This window comes from Esox lucius, chromosome 13 (assembly GCF_011004845.1).
Source record: "Esox lucius isolate fEsoLuc1 chromosome 13, fEsoLuc1.pri, whole genome shotgun sequence".
In the NCBI taxonomy this organism is placed as follows: domain Eukaryota; kingdom Metazoa; phylum Chordata; class Actinopteri; order Esociformes; family Esocidae; genus Esox; species Esox lucius.
Genome location: NC_047581.1, coordinates 8,237,315 through 8,258,009, shown reverse-complemented (window position 1 = coordinate 8,258,009; position 20,695 = coordinate 8,237,315). Strand labels below are relative to the sequence as shown.

The following is a 20,695-nucleotide window of genomic DNA, read 5'->3' as shown; positions in this document are numbered from 1 at the left end:
ACCCATATATTCCTGTTAAACCTGCATAATGTAACTCAGATCACCTGGACGAGACTTTGTCAGTCAGGATAGCATTCTAGAAGCGGTGGGATAATTCCTCCGCCAGATCTTCCTCGTTTAGAGGGGATTTACGGGAGATGATGCACGTGTGTTTCATGCGCAGGACAGGAGAAACGTCAACAAGCTAATTGGGGATGAGGATATGATGAGTTAATTAGCATTCCCGTCAAGAGGACAACACAGAGTCTGATGGCTTTACCGGTTTTACGAATTAACCGGCTCTCCACCCTCCTGTCTCCACCTCTCCTTGCACCCCATGCCACCCCCCACCTCCCCATCTCAAGACGGCAACTGATCTCCCAGCCTGGGGAGGGGGGGGAAAACGACTGTTTTAAGTAAGTTGAGGGCCATTTCTTTGCCTCAGTAGCCTGGATGACACCGTCATTGAGACAGATGTCTCCAGAATTGATGGGAATTTTACACCTGAGTGATCAGATGATGCTGAGGCGGTTGGAGGGGGAGGTGGGGAGGACTGAGGGGAGGGAACGGGTGGAACGGGTGGAAGACCTGGTGCTCGCACCCATCCATCTACCTTTCTCTTCCATCTTTCCATTCTCCCTCTCTCTCTCCCTCCCACTTCTCCAGCTTTGGTGTGAGTTACACACCTGACTGCGCACCAGAGCACACACACACACACACTCAGTGGATTGATAGCCGAGGCAGCAAGCGATGGTTACAACACAGTCACACACATACACACTCTGTTTGTAGCCATACAACTTTTCACGGAGGCACACTAGAAAAGTGGGAACCAAATACAAACCTGAAGCCACACAGCAGTGCTCTCCATAAACATTTTGCTGCACTATGCAGTGTAATCCACAAAGAGAAATAAAACAATGCCTCAAATTGTTACCTCAAAATAAGGTTGAACAAAATATTTTTTCTTTTATTGCTTAATTCAATAAAAATATATATTTTTGAGGCAGCATTTTTTGCAGTGTGGTCCTCAACTTGATCTGTCAGGACAAATATTAGGATGTCTTATATATACATAACAAAATTACAGGAAAAGCCAGTATGGAAAATGATTCATTATTTTTGAATTCTGGGATATGTTAAGGAGGTCTCTGGCACACCTTCCAAGTCTCTATGGAACTAAAATGATCCATACAAATAAGGTGCAAATAGTGTCTGATATATCTATTCCATATAGTGCTAAAGTGTTATGGCCATGAGAAAACCAGAGGATGTGTCTCTTATATCCCCTGTTACAGGTGATGTGTAAGTCAAACTTAAAGGGAACTTAAACTTGATCTAACAATTTAGTACAGATTGGTGGTTTACTGTTTCTCTTAAGCTATTTGTAAAATAAAATCTTAGATCAGTTGAAAGGCAGAATCTTTGTAAATTACAGTTTTAATAAACTACTGTGCAAAGGTGTGTAAAAGGTTTTTAAATTAACAAGTGCAAAACATGGAAAAGGGGATTGGGTAAGATAAAAGATGAATAAAAAACAAAACATTAAACATTCAAAATGAAAACTTATTTTTATTGTCATACACTTTTTGTAGATGAATGCAAATAAAGAGCTTCTTATGAATCTACCAGTCACTAAGCCATTGCCAATCAGGCATTGATAAATACAAGCTTTTTGAACTATACAACACAAAGACTGAATTGTAAAAGAAACACAGCATGTAATATAGAAAGGTATATGGAGAAAAATAAATCTGAATGAACAAAAGAAATTGACGAAACCACAACAACAAAATTCATACATTCATACAAAGCCAAAAACTCTGTACATCAAAGCTGTTTTAGTGAGTACACATGAAATATTGATTCACGGCAGCTGACAATAAAATGAGGTCTAAAATCTGTACAGTTGGCACTAAATGTATATTTGCTTTCCGTTAATTGGCTTTCTAGTCAGGCATTTGCAGATTCCAGCACACATTTTTATGTTTTCTGATAAGCCATTAGTATGTATAAATATAATATTATGATAATTCAATATATATTTATTTTATAACAAAGCCAGCAGGATAACAGTAAATGTTGCAACCATCATTCGATGGTCCTGTGTTGACAACTGTTAATTTAAATACCTTCATGATCACATAATGGAGTTTAAGGAGTCAACTGTTTTGTGTTATAACAAGAATATATCATTCACTGTCCATTTCATGCACTTAGTGATCAACAGTACAAATATAAATGGCCCATGTACAATATCAGAATTTTAGCCTACTCCAACAACAGCAATTAGTTTGTATGCATTTCCAGTACTGGCCGATTTACTGAATATATTATAGTAGAAATGACGTTATACAGAACATGATTGTCTGTATCTTTACAAGATGTGACTGTACAGATAATACTGAGATACTACTTTTAATTCATAACGATATGACAATCTGACAATGCTCTAGCTAGCTATATTTAAGCTGTCAATGTGAAATATAGAATACAAATGTAATGGCAGTCATGGTACATGTTCCAGTCATGTTTAGAAAGTGCTATGTTGATTATAGGGCTGAGAAGTTCCTGAATTAAAATTATTGAGTAACACTGAAGGAGGTAAGGACGGTCTTGAGATTAGTTACCTCATACATCTTAAAACCTATACGTCCCACCTATACATGTATTTTTCCCATGGGCTCAGTGGCAGCATTTCATCAGGGTGTTCAAGCAAGTTCATTGCAGGTATTGTAATGAGATACATTTCAAGTGTCAGCGTTCTTTCACATCAGGGAGATACTTTTAGTTGGTGTTGGCCAACTGACTGATACAATATAGAAAGCGAACAGCTTAGAAAAAAAGGCTCAAATGTCTCCAGTCCTATTCACTTCCTAGGCATGACATTTGACCTAAGTAGTGCCCCATTAAGAAACGGGAGATGATTTTTGGTGCATGCCCAACCATATTACATGGCAATAATCATAGAACAGGACAACTGAAGGACAATTTCCTATCATCTGGTAAGAATGATTCTCTACCATTGCCCACCCGGGAGCTTCACATTCAGTATTTAAAATGACTATAAGATAAAGCTTTGAGAAACATGTGGAAAACATAAATATAGATGTTCTCATTCACACAATGAGATCATGAGTTTACCATAGAAAACAAATGTCCAACTACGGAAGAACAATGGAAATGTTGAGATGATGAATTAATGTTATATTTGTAATTTGTAAAATAAAAGTAGATTTCATTAGAAAAAACTGTTTTATTCTGAAAAAGAAACAAACCTAAATAAATCATGTGCTCCTTGAAAGAAAAAAGGAATTTTCCATACATGATGATGTGATTAATGACACAACAAAACTAGAATCAAAACAAGTCAAATTGAGAAAGATACATTCCAAAGTAAAGAAAGCAAACTAAATGAACAAGTCATTTGTGATTAAACAGTAAGCCAGTTCAGAGGATGTTGAGTAGTCTAAGATCAGGTGGTCTTGATCAACTGCACCTATTCTTACAGACACATGCACACCCACACACACGCGCACACACACACACACACACACACACACACACACACACTAAATGAGGATACATACTGTTTACCAGACAGTTTTACTCATTGATTGGCATTCAGTGCACTTTGAGTTAGATGTGATTTAATGGGTGATGGGTTGTTTTGTTGTTGTCTAATCCTTATCTCATTTCACATACTCAGCTGACTTCCAGAAGTGCCCAGGGTGGGAAAGGCGGCGGTTCCGTTTTGGCAATTTCTCCAGCAGATCCACTAGCTTTGAGAAGCTAGGCCTCTCCTCTGGTTCGAACGCCCAGCAGAAGAGTAAGATATCCTGGGGAGGAAGAGAAGAGATCCCATGTTATAGACACAGAACGTAGACACAGAACGAGTAGGAGGGAGAGGGAGTGACATGTAGAACAGGAAAGAAAAAGACAAATACCACAGGATTCAGATAACTGAATTCTTCCCTGGGAGCCAACTTCTGAGCAATAAGCAGTACGTAATCCATTAGTACTAGCCCCAGATAATTCCAGGAATGAGCGCTCATTCACATTCAAAACCTCATCTTGATTTGTGGTTAAATGTCTGGGACAGAGGTCACTTTTAGATCAGGTGAGGTCACTTTTTAAGGACAGTGGGATTTTGGAGGAGGTTGGCTAATCGAACGAAAATCTTGTTCCCCTTTCCGAGGGGCATTTAATCCCCACCCCAGTCTTACAGCTGAAATGTGCCCGGTCCAATTTGCAGTATACTAGGGACACTCACCGATATTTCTTTGCCCATGCCAATCTGCGTGAGGTTGGGCTTCGTCCCGCTGCCCACCTGCCAGATGATCACCTCGGCCGGCTGGTTCTTGTAAGGCCACTCACGTGCATGTAACTCATACCAGATAGTGCTGAAGGGGGACGAAATGCGGGGGAATCAGTTGGCAGCAAATGCTTGATATTAGGATGAAATAAACCCTATGGCAGCATAGACTGTGATGTTACATTTTTGAGATTGGATATTGGTACGGGTTTGTCTATAATGGTGACATTATGCAAAACAAATATAACAACTGCAGTTCAAACACAAGTGGTGACAAATATTGACATTGCCTGATGACTCAAACTTAATCAAAACCCGAATCGCTATGTCTGTTGCTGTTGCCTGAACACAGAAAGAACCAGTGGTGAATATGATGTGCAGACCAGACAAGGTTGACTTTTTCAAAGGCGCAGCAATCAACAAAGAAACTTCATAAAAAACCCTCTTGGATGCAAACAATCTCAGAAATACAAAACACGTCATCCCTCTTGTCACAGAATGCTCTCTTTTCATTAATAAGCATTATCTTTTCCCGCGGTCGTGTCAAGGAGTGGGTTTGAGCAGCATAAAAATAGCCCTGGACCAAGGTAGAAAAGCACGCGGAGGGATTGTTGAATATGTAAAACAGCTCCAGGGGTCACCTCTAGGTAACACCCAGCCACCAACACACCAGCTGGACAGTGGCTTGGTCCTACGCGGCACCATGTTCCCTTTGTTTTTCCGACAGAGCTCCGGTCACACGGAGTGCACTAGAAAAGGGGAGGCATTCGGGAGAGGCCCCGGCGCGGGTGAATGCGGCATCCGTCCCCACTCAGACCGGTCCAGTGACAGGCCCTCCGTATGGGAGGACATCTGAAAATGCAACTGTGTTAGGAGTCTGTCTGTGAAGACGGCAGAGAATCAAAATAAACGCTCTTACTTTAAGGCCGGGATAAAGATGGCGTTTTCCTTTAGGGTAGTGGACATTAAGAGAGATAGGAAAAACGTGGCTACTATCACCGTTCCTAACATGAGGTGGGAGAAAGGATGTGTGAGGGGGATAAAGATGAGAAGGATTAGACCTTGGAAAATAAAGATCGTAGTCGGCGTCTGGTTGGTGACAAATCCACTGTCCCCTCTTGGGGTAAAGCTCATTCAATCGAATTCAATACAAACAAAATCCGGCGTGAAAATCCGATGAAAACAATACATAGACTGGAAAATCCCTTCAGGGCAAAAACATCCCTAAAATGCTCCAGAAGAGAAGTAGTGAGCAACATGCATCACAAGTCCATGATAGCACTCCATTCCCTGTGTAGCACACTGCTCTGACCGGAGAGCCACAGGCCCTTGATTGAGATTAGGGTGCTTCTGTAAATAGGCAACAGGCTGTCTGAGACGAAGCTGTACTCACCCGAACGCAAACACATCCGACTGTTTGGAGAAAGGCAACTTGTCCTCCTCTGTTTCATGGGAAAGCTGAGAGACAATTTCAGGGGCCAGGTGACACAACCATCCGCTGGGAATCTTCAGTTTGTCCTGTCTACGACTGGAGACAGAACAGACAACAGTTTGAATTTTCAACAACTACGTGGTCCTATTCTTTCATGTTTACCTCAAAGTTTAGGATTGTCAATTTCCTTTTCCAGCGGTTCAGAATAATTATTGAATTCCTGCACATTAGTAACACTGTTATCATGTGTTGAAAGAATGATGTGTAAAACGTTTGCCCTGTGTCACTGGGTTCTCAATGCAGAATGAATCTGAAATTAAATCAATACTCCTCTGTTTATTCTGACATTGGGAGACATCTAAAAGAAATAGCGAAAAAGCAGCAGATTCAATTGGTCCTTCCCCTCATCTGGTCATCCAAACAAACCCGGACTGGAAAACCCTGAAAGCAATCAAACCCCATTAGAAGTTCTAATTCCCAATGACCCAGTCAGGCTCTCTTTTTTTTCTCTTCCATTATCACACCTGCCCTTCTCCCTCTCTTTTGCCCTCCCTCTCTTGCCGTTCCTCTCTCGCCGTTCCTCTCTCGCCGTTCCTTTCACTCTCTGTCTCTTTCTCTCTACCATTATCAACTAGCGCTCACTCAGTCAGACAGGCACACTGCCAGCTCTGTAACACAGAAGAGCACTGCCGTGGGTGTGTCCATTCACGGCGCCCATCCTGTCCGGCCCATTAGTATTCATAGTAACAGTGCCTTCATTATGACTGATAACAATATGAGTGAGTCATGAAGCTGATGGTTTCCTTTCACTCCCAACTGGATCTGATTATGTTTTATGGAGGAATATTGATGAAGATGTAGGCAGAGGAGAAATCCAGGGGCACCGTTGATAGCACAGGTTTGTAAATGATTGTCTACTTTCTCCTGGCCTCTGTTGTGGCAAGCTGCCATGTATTTCTGATGATGGCATTTCAGAGGCTTTTCTTTGGTAGGATTCATGGTAGGAACTGAGGGGGTTTTCCATTTAAGATGTGTTCACCAGGAACGAGAATATTTATTATTGTTTGATTATTCAGTGACCTACATTATTGTGTGGGGTGAGTTCGAGTGATAAAGGACACAAGCCGTCACTTAAGGCCCCCCGACCACAAGGGGGCCCCCAATCGTTATGGGTGGGGCCCCCAAATCAAAATTTACTTAGGGTCCCCAAAAGGCTAGAGCCAGCCCTGTATGTATATACATTATGTTATTCTTTATTTGGTTATTACATGTGAAAATAAGCACACAAATGAAGTCTACAGGTATACTTCCGTTCAATAGTTTGGGGTTGCTTAGAAATGTCCTTAATTTCCATGAAAACATACATGAAATTAGTTTTAATAGCAAATATAGCAAAATAGGAAATATATTCATTGACAAGGTATGGTTTTTAATTGAAATAATTGTGTCCTTCAAACTTTGCTTTCATCAAAGAATCCTCCATTTGCAGCAATTATAGCCCTGCATTCTAGTTGTCAATTTGCTGAGGTAATCTGAAGAGATTTCACCCCATGCTTCTTACGTACCATACGGTCAAGTTCCCACAACAGCTCAACAGGGTTGAGATCCGGTGATTATGCTGGCCACTTCATTATAGACAGAATACCAGCTGACTGCTTCTTCCCTACATAGTTCTTGCTTACAGTGATTTTGTATGTTTGCCAACTGACAAAGAACTCTAAATCTCCCTCAGTCTGGGGCTCCATGCAAGATCTCACCTTGTGGAGTTGCAATGATCATGAGGTGAGGAATCAGCCCAGAACTACACGGGAGGATCTGGTCAATGATCTCAAGGCAGCTGGGATCATAGTCCTTAAGAAAACACACTATGCCGTGAACGACTGCAATCCTACAGCGCCCTCAAGGTCCCCCTGCTCAAGAAAGCACATGTACAGGCCCGTCTGAAGTTTGCCAGTGAGCATCTGAATGATTCAGAGAACTGTGTGAAAGTGTTGTGGTCAGATGAGACCAAAATTAAGCTATTTGGCATCAACTCAACTCGCCGTGTTTGGAGGAGGAGGGATGCTGCCTATGACCCCAAGAACACCCCCCCCACCCCCCTCCCGTCACACATGGAGGTGGAAAAATTATGCTTTGGGTTGTTTTTCTGCTAAGGGGACAAGACAACTTCAATGCATCAAAGGGACAATGGACGAAGCCATGTACCGTCAAATCTTGGGGGAGATCCTCCTTCCCTCATCCAGGGCATTGAAAATGGGTCGTGGATGGGTAATCCAGCATGACAATGACCAAAAACACACAGCAAAGGCAACAAAGGAGTGGCTCAAGAAGAAGCACATTAAGGTCCTGGAGTGGCCTAGCCAGTCTCCAGACCTTAATCCCATAGAAAATCTGTGGAGGGAGCGGAAGGTTCCAGTTGCCAAACGTCAGCCTCGAAACCTTAATGACTTGGAGAAGATCTGCAAAGTGGAGTGGGACAAAATCCCTCCTGAGATGTGTGCAAACCTGGTGGCCAACTACAAGAAACGTCTGACCTCTGTGATTGACAACAAGGGTTTTGCCACCAATTACTAAGTCATGTTTTGCAGAGGGGTCAAATACTTATTTCACTCATTAAAATGCAAATTAATTTATAACATTTTTGACATGTGTTTGTTGTTATTCTGTCTCTCACTGTTAATAAACTAATAAACCTACCATTAAAATTATAGACTGATCATTTCTTTGTTAGTGGGAAAATGTAAAGAAATCAGCAGGGGATAAAAAAAATATTCCCTCACTGTAGCTCGGAGCTGTGCTTTGGGTGATGGTCCTGTTGTAGGAGGAAATTGGCTCCACTCAAGTGCTGTCCACAGGGTATGGCATGGCATTGCAAAATAGAGTGATAGCCTTCCTTCTTCAAGAACCCCTTTAACCTGTACAGATCACCCACTTCACCACAACCAAAGCACCCCCAGACAATCATATTGCTTCCACCATGCTGGACAGAATGGCGTCAAGCACTCCTCCGGCATTTTTTCATAATCTGGGAGTGCTTTGCTGGTGATAAAGTGGGAGACAGGTACAGGGTAAAATTAATCTTGAAGAAGGAAGGGTATCACACCATTTTGCAACTAGTCCAATGGGAGGAAATTTCATTGCACAACAGTTTTCAGCTGTGCTAACATAACTGCAAAACGTATTTGGTAATGATGAATTAGCCTATATCCAGCTATATTAGTAATTTCCAATATGTCTACACTATATTTCTGTTCAGTTTGGTGTTATTTTAACTTAAAAGTGACCCCAAACTTTTGAACGTTAGTGTATGTACTTAATTATTATATTTATGTTAATGAACAAGACTGTCCTAGGAAAATAAAGTGAATTTAATAGAACATAACACAGTGTTCCTGCTCAGAGTGAGAAGCTACTTAAATGTTTGTCTTGTCATTCTGTCAGATCTCTTTAGTACCTAGCCATATTCCGTGTCAATGAAAACATTAAAGCATGAATAAATAAACAACAGTACAAAAATAGTTGAGGGAAATAATTGAGGCTGGAGTGAGGCTACGCACGTCACACCTAGCTATTTGTTCCCCGAAATTAATTTAGACATTTAGACAGGAAAGGGTAGGGAATGGGCCATCTAAACCAGGGGTGGCCAATATTTTTCACTGGGGGGCCACACTGAAAATGCCAGAGAGCATTGTGGGACAGATTACTTTTTTAACTAACATGCCTAAATAACACACAACATGGCTAACTCTGTTAACTTGCATATTATATTTATTCATATTTATTTTCCATAATTGAACCGTTTTCATAATTGAACTTAATTTACTTCAACAATGTTTTTTTTATTTTTTATTCTGTTAACAACTGTTATTATGGCAGGCAAAGGCCTAAAAAATCCCTTTTTAGGGTTATTACTCAACATCAATGTTGCGACACATATTTGCCTTAAAACTTAACTTTCAACTCAATAGAGTAAGCTACATTACACAAGGTATATTGTATAGCAGTTATATAGGTATAATAGTAATTAGGGCAGACATAAGTCTATGAAATCACTTCTGAAGATTTTCACTCAAAGCAAATGTCCCGGGGGCCTTATCTTGCCCAGGTCTGATCTAAAGGGTAGGGAATGGGCAACAAAAACAAACTCATTCATTTCCAGTTGATAGAGCAAAAAATATTTCTCTATCAACTGAGAAATGTCAGAAACATCAAACGATAACCTGACATAGTAGAACCTATTCTCGCCATTGTGAGCAAAAGTGATAGGAGAAGCTTTTGAAAACAGTGGACACTTCATACGTAATTATAAGGTACACCTCACAGGCAGAGGGTTTTCTTAACATCAAATGGGCATTGTGGATCTGACAATTCCTACATGCAAACATCCTAACACAATGGGGAGGGATTTATATTCTTTAATTTTCAATTTTAGAATCTGTGGAATTGTTCTAACGGGTCTGTTTGTGTCTGCACAATCTGAGAGTAAATCAGAGATGTTCAATATACAAAATGAGGATTTTACAGTCAATCAAAATGGCAGCTAGCTACACTGGATATGAACGGTAGACTTGGATAAGGCTGTGTAAGATCTAGGTGGTAATGTCTCATCATGTCAATGCATTGCACCACCATCCATCTACAGTGACTCCTCAGCATCTAGTTGTTAAAAGGGGCTTTCAGTCTTAATGAGCTGTTAAGAAAGCCATTATAAAACCATCCATCTTCATTTTAAATAAATTGCTACCGTAGTACACTCTCCGTCTATCCTTCCCCAACCACTGACTCTTCCTTCCATTGTATAGCTTTGTACCCTTCCCCGTGTCGAAACTGTCACACAAACTCGCCTAAAACACACTAGGCGATACCTCCCATTGGAAAGTCTGCCATATAATCAACATCTTTCTGATTATAATAATTAGTAGTACAAAGCATGTGTAATCCTCTCAAAGTCATTAGCTGAAAAGCATCCCACACCCACTGCTAGACTTGTAATTGATGTGGCAATTAAGTGAAAATAAATCCGTTATGACAAATCAAATCACCAGTCAATTATAGCAGGTGTTATCTCACCGTACATGTCAATCAAAATGGAGAGGCAAAGAAAATGTACTCGACAGTGTTTTGGGGGGAAAACACATGCACGAATGCATGCAGACACCCATAAACATACTCACGCACGGATGCACTTTGAAAACGTCTATAGAAATGCACTATAGCCCTATTTTGGTAAGGCCATTGCTTTTGTAAGAGGACAGCCAACTACTGTACATAACTCAATAGTTAACCCTCTTGCTAGATTGATGAGTGCAGTTATAGCACAAGTGAAAAACTGTGAAAAGATGCAGCTGAAGAGTTTTAGAAAACCTAGAGAATGTCACTGCCACTCCTCTGATGTGACAATATGCTGAGTAAAATAACAACATTAGTCCAAAGAAGAAAATGCAAACATAAGTATTTCATGGTAGGGACTGTTTATGGACAGTTTGCTTTCCCAAGGTTGGCAAGTTTATGAGGTTGACAATATCGGCGAAGCATTCACATTACAACACATCCTCAAATCTTTGCCATCTTTGCCGTTTTCTTATCACAGCTTTTGTGAGTAAAATGTTCTATATGCTGTATTTGTTTTAACATCCTGTTTACGTATTGTTTAATCACTAATATGTTGTATATGCTGTTTTGAGAGCTTAAGGAACATCAGGAAGTGCTGCAATGTTTACCAGTGGCATTTACATCTTTGTTGGAATAATTACACTAGTCGAACAGAAAATAAGTAATGGGTAACATTGCATGGAGAGGCAGGACACATGCAGAGGGGAGAACAGAGGACATTTAATAAAAATAACTAAAATGTAACTCAACAACCTAAATCACCAAAACAGATTAACGTTACAAATGGACTTAACCAAAGCAAAGACCGACAAGATACACTAAGAAGGGAAGAACTTCAGTGATCTATGGACAGTGATCAGCAACACAGGTGAAGGTAATAATAACGAAAAAGAGTTGGATTCCACTGGCAAGGCAGGCCTATCGTGCCAGTATAAATAGCTCACACTTTAAATTAGGCCACACGAACTGACTTGCCTAATGATTAGTAAATGGTTTAAAAGGACCTTAATTAAATTTGAAATAGAGTAATGATTGATAAATGACGATGTCATGGAAAACCGCACGAGAATAAATCCAGTTACCAACCAGTGAACCTTTATTGATACATGCATATGCAGGAAGCACCCCCCCCCCAAACTAAAACCTGTTGGACAGAGTACTTTCATAAAAATCAATAGTGGCCAAATCTAGGAAAAGAGAAAACAGAAGGAATCTGTGAGTGGTTTACTGCCAAGAGAACCCTGACTCCCCATCCCCAGGCCAGTAAAAATCCATTATCCTTACAAGACAGGGGGCTAGTACAACAATAAACAATGTTTCACCAGTTTTCCCTCTGCATTCTTAGATAGACAGAGAACGCTGTAAACAAAGGTCAACAATAGTCCTCTCTCAAAATACTCTCACCGCAATACAATAAACAATTTATTGATCCTTTGCAAATGCTTTATTTTGTTCCCTATATTTTATTATTTATATATATATATTTATTTATCTGTGATTGGTTATAATTCCTTACAGTATAAAAAGTGTGGCTGTTGGCATTTTAGAGAGCAGTCATTTCAACTAGCAGTGAAAATAATTGAGCAGGCATTTCAGCCAGCATTTGTTTGAGGGCAGCGGTGGCAGAAAGCGGAGACATTAATCACTCTCAGGAAGACAAATTAAATACAGATTAGCACCAATCCATAAAATGTTTTGGATAATACCCGCCAATGAGCCAATGACTGGTTCAATCAGCACAATAAAAAATCTGTCACAAGAGGAAGGATTACTAAGGACACAGCTCTTTGTGTGGTTTAGCACTGATGTGTTATCGTCATTTTCTACCAATCCTTGATTTAACCAGTAATATTTTTAATCACACATACTTGTCCATACGCTGTATCTTAGTCAGTGTACCACAGTACCACAGTAGACACCCACCTTCCAGCTTGAAGAACTCCGGATATAGTAAAGAGTCCGAAGTCAGTGATGACAACTTTGCCATTGTCATAGAAGACATTCTTGGACTTCATGTCCTTGTGCAGAATCCCCTTTGCATGGAGATAACCCATTCCCTGAAAACATAAAGAAATCATAGTGAGTTTGAGGGACTCATTGATTGACCCATACACGCACAATAAGAAAACTAAAAAAGGAATGAGCATGGTGAGCTTGCAAATTTGGCGACTTTAGGCTAGATGCTTGTTACAGCACCACATTGAGGCATACTGGCATGGCATTGCATGTGCATGTGTATGTATCCTGTGAGTATAACTATGAAGTGACTTCTCAAGGCCAATAGGGAACACAAACAATGCACCAATAGGAAAGTGGGGGTAACCCTCACATGCTATTACGAGCCAGCTCAACAACACCAGGGCGTCATCAAGCCAAAATGGGATAGGGCTGGCATTTCTAGACCAACACTACAATATTTATTTTGAGAGAGCCGGTCCGTCCTCTGATTTGGATACACAAAGTTCCTTTGCCAATTTTTTGTGTTATATGGCAATGCTCCTCAAACCTGTAGTTTGGATCACGATAAGTATGACAATGTTGTTGTAGCCCTGATGTAGCTCATCTGAATGAAGTATTCAAGTGCTTAGTTAATTCAAGTGTGCCAGCACTGGAATACATCTAATACCTGGAATGGTTATGGGTCCCCAGGAGAGGTTTAAGAACCACTGTTAAATAGTCTCAAGTAAATGAATGGACATCAGTCTAGTTTATTTTTAAAATGCAATGTAGGGACATTCTGGTAATGGAATTGCAGAAGAAACAGCTAGCTTTGTAACATCACCCCCCAAGTAGTTGAATTTCTCAGAAAAAACATAAATTGGGAGAGGTTCTAATCAAGAACGGTTCTCAATAAAATCACTCTAATTCCAATTGATTCCATAACAACAGAACATAACAGAATGATAAAGCTTAGTACAGACAAAATACTGGATGATGGATTTGCTATATGGATGAGAATGCTATCCATGTACAAATAAATTATATTAAGGGTGTGTTTGTAATCACAAACATTTATTTCAGTATTCAAACTGGTTTTCAAAACCGAAGAGCAATGGTGGCCCAACAGTTAATGGTTTGTGAGCATTCGTGCACAAAGGCTCTTATATAATGAACCCATGTCCAACAGCAATAAGGCAGGACCATTCAACTTCAAGTGAAAGTCCATCCGTGTCAGGATATATAGAAAAATATCTAAATGAGGTATCCTTGATAAGTGTCTTATACCACAGAGTATACATTTTTTTTTTACATTCGAAACAGGACTACGATAACACACTGTTTTTTTTTGTATTACCACTCATTCCTGTAATTCATAGCCTGTGCTTTCTTATCTTCAACCATTTCTGATTGTTCATGGATTGTCTAAACGGAGGAATGAGGGGATTCCTTAAAGGGGTGTTTTGTTAGTTCTGCCTGGTTTCATTTCTTTCTGAACACCTGAAAGGTTTTCCAACAGTAAAGATGGGAAAGTGTTTGTTTAAAAAACATGTCCAACATTTTGAAAAGTCAAATTAGACACACTCTGCCCCTCGCACCAATTTGCCCACATACTTTATACAGTACCTTAACCATCTCCTGGGCGATCTGTCTGGTTTTGTTGACATCCAGGATGACTTTGGCATCCCTCACTACTGAATACAGAGTCCTTCCCTTACACAAACTGAAAAGGAGAAGTAGAGAAAGAGAGATGTAACACATTAGAAATACAAATTACAATGACATGGCAGCAGTAAACATGTCGTCACCCACGGCAATTTTGTTTTAGAAATATTCTGAAACATATGGGTTTGAACAATGGTTTATAGATATGGAATATCAAGGTTAATTTAGTGCCAGAGAAACAGCCTTTGAAGTGTTTTCCACAAATGTTACACTGGTCAAATATCCATTGTGGTGGATCTTATAGGTTTTATGAAGTTTATTCATTGCAAGGAGAGGAACCTTTGTACAGTGACCTCCACTAATATTGGCACCCTTGTAAGGTCTGCGGGCAACTACAGCCTCACCAGAATAACACAGCCTCCGAATGCCAAGATCCCAGCTCACACAAACGCACCATTCCTCCCCGTTCTCAATAATTCTAAGCACCTCTTTCTCATTATCCCTTCAGTATCTTGACCAGGTCTGTACTCCTTTCTGTGTGAGATGCTGTTTGTAGCATACAGTGTACTAAGCCTGTTCTAAATCTGTTATCTACCAGCTTGACCCTAGCCTGCCTTAGTTTTTTTTGGAGTTTGCTTAGTCCTTCTGTACTTATGCCTGAGCTTTTCCCATGTACCGACCAGTTTATAGTTATTTGACAGTCTGCATTTAGCTCGCTCCTTTTTGTACTTTTGCCTTGTTCTTACCTGGATTACCTGTTCATTGACCAATGCCAGCTCTCCTGACCAAGTCCATTGCCTGCCTCTGAATTTGTTTATTAATAAAACTATCTTTGTACCCTCTGCAACTGGGACCAAAAAATCCCAGTAATTGTCATTTTGTAAATCAAAAATGGCTATGCCACAGCACCTTAACCATCCAAGTTGTCAGAATTGGTTTGGTGGTGTCTGAGACACTGCGTGTGAAGTATGTGTGTACATATAGACACTGGTGCACATTACTTTCCTCTATTTCATAATGGGGGACAATACAATACAATGGTTAATGATGTTTAAGCTCAATAAAACCCTACACAAATACTCAACTGTATAGTATGCCGTAATCATTTAATCCATAAACATTCTCATCTAACTTGATTGCCAGACCATTTTGATGTCATTATGATGAACCCTATATAAAGGATAGAGATACAGTGTCATTAAAAGTTGGGAGGGATTCCTTTTTTCTGGTCAAGTTTAGTCATGAGTGGGGATATTGAGAGGGTGAGAGAGAAACGATGAGAGGAGAGACAGACCAAGCAGGAGGGAAGGAGGGAGAGGAAGATATGACACCTATCTCAGCCTGAACATCAACATCAGTTAACCTATAACAAATGAGTCAACAGTTTTATAATCAACAGCAGGTTTTATTGATGTGAGGTGATGTGAGCCTGTTGTGAGGTTGTATACGTAGTGAAGTCTCATGTAAACCTCCGTGAACAGCTAACACCGCCACTGAGGCTGCAGATAAGTTGGACTGCAATAACTTGTCTTTTAAAGAGGGTCTAGAGATACCATACTTATATTTGAATCACAACATTTCCCCTTATTATCAGTAAAATCCATTTTCATTTCATGTAGGTGGTTAGTATTAAATTTGAAGCAGAAAACTATTTTGAGGTTTCTACAATTCTAGAAAACGAAAGTCTCATTCTAATATAGAATTTTAATTAACACGCTGTCACTCAAACTCCTACACGCACACACACACACACACACACACACACACACACACACACATACACACACAAACACACACAAGTTATTAGCCCCGATATATAATAATTATTTAAGGCTATTTAGAAGCCTTATCAAGAGAAATGAGGCGTTAATGAAGTGTTGCATACATGCACAGTATATACAGTGCTTACAGAAAGTGTACAACCCCTTCAAGTTAGAAGACATTTTGTTGTGTTAGTGCCTCAGAGTTTCAGACATTTAAATGTGGATATTCTTTCTCACTTATTTACACAGCATGGTGATTATATATTAACAATACAAAAAACCCTCTCCACCCCGCTGAAACGTCAATTCTAAATTAGCGCTGGTTTAACCAGCACCTTCAAAATCCCACACCAAGGTAATTGGCCTCCACCTGTGTTAAATTGTAGTGATTCACATGATTTCAGGAAAAATTCTGCTATTTCTGTAAGTTCCCTCTGTTGGGTTGTGACATGCGAGGCAAAACCATAAGCACCAACAAGCTTCCAGAGGAACTAGGGGACAAAGTTGTGGAAAGACAATAGATTTCAAATGCACAAAATATCCCTTGGAGCAAAGTAAAGGTGATTATTAAGAAGGAGGTGTATGGAACCACCAGTATCCTGCCTAGATCATGCAGTCCCTCCAAAATGGATGAACGTGCAAGTAGGAAGCAGCAAGCACACCATGAATCCCATTTGAAGTACCCACCCCCGAAAAAAACTCTAAAGCCAAGTGGCTATACAGAAAGATTTCAAACATTTCAACCGAGAAAGCCTCCTAAAGTCCTAAAGGTCAATAGCGTCTGTTCAAAAACACAAGCTTCACAGTACCACATTACATAAAAAATTCAACTAAATTAAAAGAAAACAAAAATAGAACATTGTGTGGTGGTTTTACTTAGCTATCAAAACATCTGTGAAATTACTAAATTGTATAGCATTTAAATGCATTTGAAACATTAGAAAGAATCGACCAAAATAACAGAGAAAATGTTAATGCTACGCCCTAATAAGAGAGTAAACAATGTCAGAATAGCTGACCGCTGTGGATACATTTGACTATGCCGACTGTGAGCATGGCCTTACTATAAAGAGAAGCCGCCATAATCAGACATTGATTTTGAGAAAAGGCAGGTTATGTACACTCTGCACAGAACATTAAGTGGAAACTGAGCAGCACTTCTTAAACTCCAGCTAAAACTACAATAACATTAGATACATATTCTCTGCATCATACACACCACAACTACTCAGAAATCAAATCAAACACCAAAGAACAACTGTATCTTTGTGGAGAAATACCGCAATATGCAATCACAGCAGCAAGATATCTGAGTGGTTGCCATGGGAGAAGGGCAACCAGTGGAGCACAAGCAACATTGTGGACAGAACCAATATATTTCTCTTTATTTTCCCTTTTCATTCACACTTTAATTATTTTCATATTGTTAAAACCTGTAGGTAGCTAATAATAGAACATTTAATATGTCAGTTTTACACTATTGGGACAGAGACTGAAAAAGAGAGGGAGAGAAAAGAGACATAATGAGAGAAAAAGAGAGAAAAGAGACAGAAAGAGACAGAGAGAAAAACAGCGATACAGTGGGATGAGACATTCTCTCACTCTGTAGCTCCTAACCCCCCCCCCCCCCCACTCACCACAAAGCCATGTCCTCTGATCATCCTCCCACCCCAAAGGCTTCCCCTAACCCCGAGTGTGACAGCTTGAAGTGACTAGGTGACATCCAGATGACCTGCGGGCCAGCCTGATACTGGAGCTTCACGCTTCATATTTATTCATACCAAGTCATAAGTTGGCAGGAGACATTTCTAGAGCCTTACCGGGCCCTCGCTTATTCAGGAAAATGAGATGGGGAGCCTTATGTCGCCTGATGACGCAGCTTCAACCACTTCAGGTACTGGTAAATATCCAGGGATGTCATTAATTACTGCCATACCTTACTGAAGTGTGTGTGGGTGGTTGTGTCTGGGTGTGCGCGTGTGTGTGTGTATGTATATGTGGTGTGTGTGTGTGTGTGAATCTGGAAGTGTGCAGTAACTCAGGGATGGATTCGTGGCACTCTCTTCTTATCAAAAGTTAATAAAATCTGCAAAACACTCACAGAACCTGGAGAGCGTAGCTTTGAAAGCTGAGTAATTATTCTGTATGGATAAAATCCAGCAGTGACGGGAAAAGGCTAATGACTATACCAAGCCGAGGACGCTCTTTCAAATCAATCCACACACAGCCCGTCATTTCAAATCAAATGCAAAACAATCAATATTTATTTTTTTCCTCCATCACTGAAGAAACCTGCATCCCCACCAGGTATGAGCCAATTTCTACCTCATCCAGGTTCCATTTAGCATGTTCTCCCTGTTGTTTTACAATAGAAACGGCCTTGCGGGAATAATTAAGACTGCCGTTCGTCTACAGTAGGTAAACACAGCTTCACTTGTTATGACAAATAAATAATATATACAAATATTGTTGTGAAATTATAATTTACTTTGATTTCATGCATAGACTTATTTCTAGGACTAACGACTGTAGAGAAAGATTGCTGATTTCTTCAAAAATTGGATGCAGACATTAAAAACATTATGAACCGTATTTGTCTTTGTCCCAAACAAAATGAACACTTAGCTCTACTACAGGCGATACTAAAACAACAGTCTGTTACTGTAAGAAAACATGACATGATTTCTACATGACATCACATGTATTTTCTAGGTCCTATTATTAATAATTCACAGTCCTTTTTATTTATTCATGATGACATGAATTTATTAGGGACAAAGAACACAAGTCAATTATTCAGTCTGCACATTTAAACAACAGCCGAGATCATTTTGTCTGTAGACTTATGTATTATAGCCTAGGTGTTATATGGAATTCAAAACATACTGGCCATCTGGAATAATTAAAGAATTAACTACATAATTGTGAAGCATATACATGTAAATATGTAACCCAACATCTGCAAGGAGGGACTCTGTTTCAGTCATGAGATACATTCTTTAAACAATTGTTTGCAAGTGTTTTGCTGAACTTTGCTCGTTTGATAACAAAACATCCCCGAAATCTTCTACAGACAAAGCCTGTTCTAGCTAAAAGCTAAAAAGGAGAGGATAAAAGGCAAGCTAAAAATGCAGCTGCAGAAATGACTAATTATTATATCCCTCCTGTTTTCTTCAGTTTCTTCTCGCTTCTCGGCTTCTCGCAGTGAGATGTTATTATAATAAGGAATGAGGTTAGATACTGGTTTGATGAGTTTTACTAACACATGTCCTCAGCAACAATAATACTGGTGTGTCTTTTAAAGCAATAGAGAACCAGGTTGAAATTCAAAGAAAGTATTTTTTATTTTTTTTTACTTTTTACTTTATGTAATCTCAGTTTCTATTCTGGTTGAGATTAATATGACAACAGGAAGTTGTTGTCATTACTTAAGGAGCTCAATCATTAGAGGAATAGATGGAAATATAAAACTAGATGCTGTACAACTAGCAACTATTATGAACTTTGGATGTGAGCTTTTCAGCAGATTTGCTTGTAATCTTTAGGTTGGAAGACCCCTTGATGGTACCCTTAATGATGTGCATTTGACAAGTTCCAGAGGAAGAAAAGCAGCCCCAGAATTTGACATTCTCACCTCCATGCTTGACTGTTGGGATGAGGTTCTTGTGGTGGCAGTCAATGTTGGGTTTTTGCTAAACATTGCGGTTTGATTGTAAACAAAAAGGTGAATTTGGTGCTCATCTGCCCGGACAATTGACTTCCAGAAACCTTCAGGTTTGTCCAGGTGGTCTCTGGCAATGTTGAAAGGGGCATTAAGGTTTATCTTTGACATTATAGGCTTCTTTCTAGCAACTCTCCCATGAATGGCATTTCGATTCAGGTTTCTTATTATTATTGAAGCATGCACAGTAAGATGTTCTGCAAATGATCAGATGTTATGTTTGGGTTGGCATTAACCCAATTTATTATTTTTCTTGTTGCTCTTAAGGATATTATTTTGAAGGGCTTCCACTGTCATGTTAAATGCCCTCCATTTGTAAATGATTTGCGTCACAGTGGACTGGTTGTGTTGCCTTCCCCAGACAGATATTGTCTTACTACCCTCTTCCTATCTCCTCTGAGATCTCCTTTGCTCTTGGCATGGTGAGTTTGCAATCCCCTATATGTTGACTGCTATATGAGCAATGTTTCAGGTTAGAGACCTGGTTTTGCTCCCCTGCCCTGATTTTCCCTAAAACTCTGGGGTTGATAGGTGTACAAAAGCTGTTTAGTATAATAACAAGAGGTACAATTTTTCTCATGACATTAATTTTTATGAATGTGTTATAAAGCCTTATTTACATTCAATTCAGATAGTTTAAATACACTATAAGTCACAATCATTTTAGATCTGAATTCCTATGAGGTGAAGTAAACTCCATTTGCAAGGAAAAGAAACATGTAAAAATGTCAGTAGAAATGTCAATAATTAATTATACCACACCATGTACC

General features: G+C 39.7%; 1 protein-coding gene across 6 annotated transcripts in view; it reads right to left on the bottom strand.

Annotated features, from left to right (window-relative positions):
* ksr2 (kinase suppressor of ras 2) overlaps window positions 1-20,695 on the bottom strand; it is a 107,545-nt gene that overhangs the window by 3,952 nt on the left and 82,898 nt on the right. For 5 of the 6 annotated variants that reach the window (XM_020052180.3, XM_013132755.4, XM_020052183.3 and 2 more), the window contains 6 exons: window positions 14,403-14,499; window positions 12,762-12,895; window positions 5,688-5,822; window positions 4,253-4,382; window positions 3,685-3,818; window positions 1,528-3,478 (listed from right to left, as the gene is read on the bottom strand). In XM_020052180.3, coding sequence (XP_019907739.2) covers window positions 3,469-3,478; window positions 3,685-3,818; window positions 4,253-4,382; window positions 5,688-5,822; window positions 12,762-12,895; window positions 14,403-14,499 — 640 coding nt within the window. In that variant the 3' untranslated portion in view covers window positions 1,528-3,468. Of the gene's footprint in view, window positions 1-1,527; window positions 3,479-3,684; window positions 3,819-4,252; window positions 4,383-5,687; window positions 5,823-12,761; window positions 12,896-14,402; window positions 14,500-20,695 lie in introns of those variants that run through there. The other variant, XM_020052181.3, reaches the window with a different exon arrangement.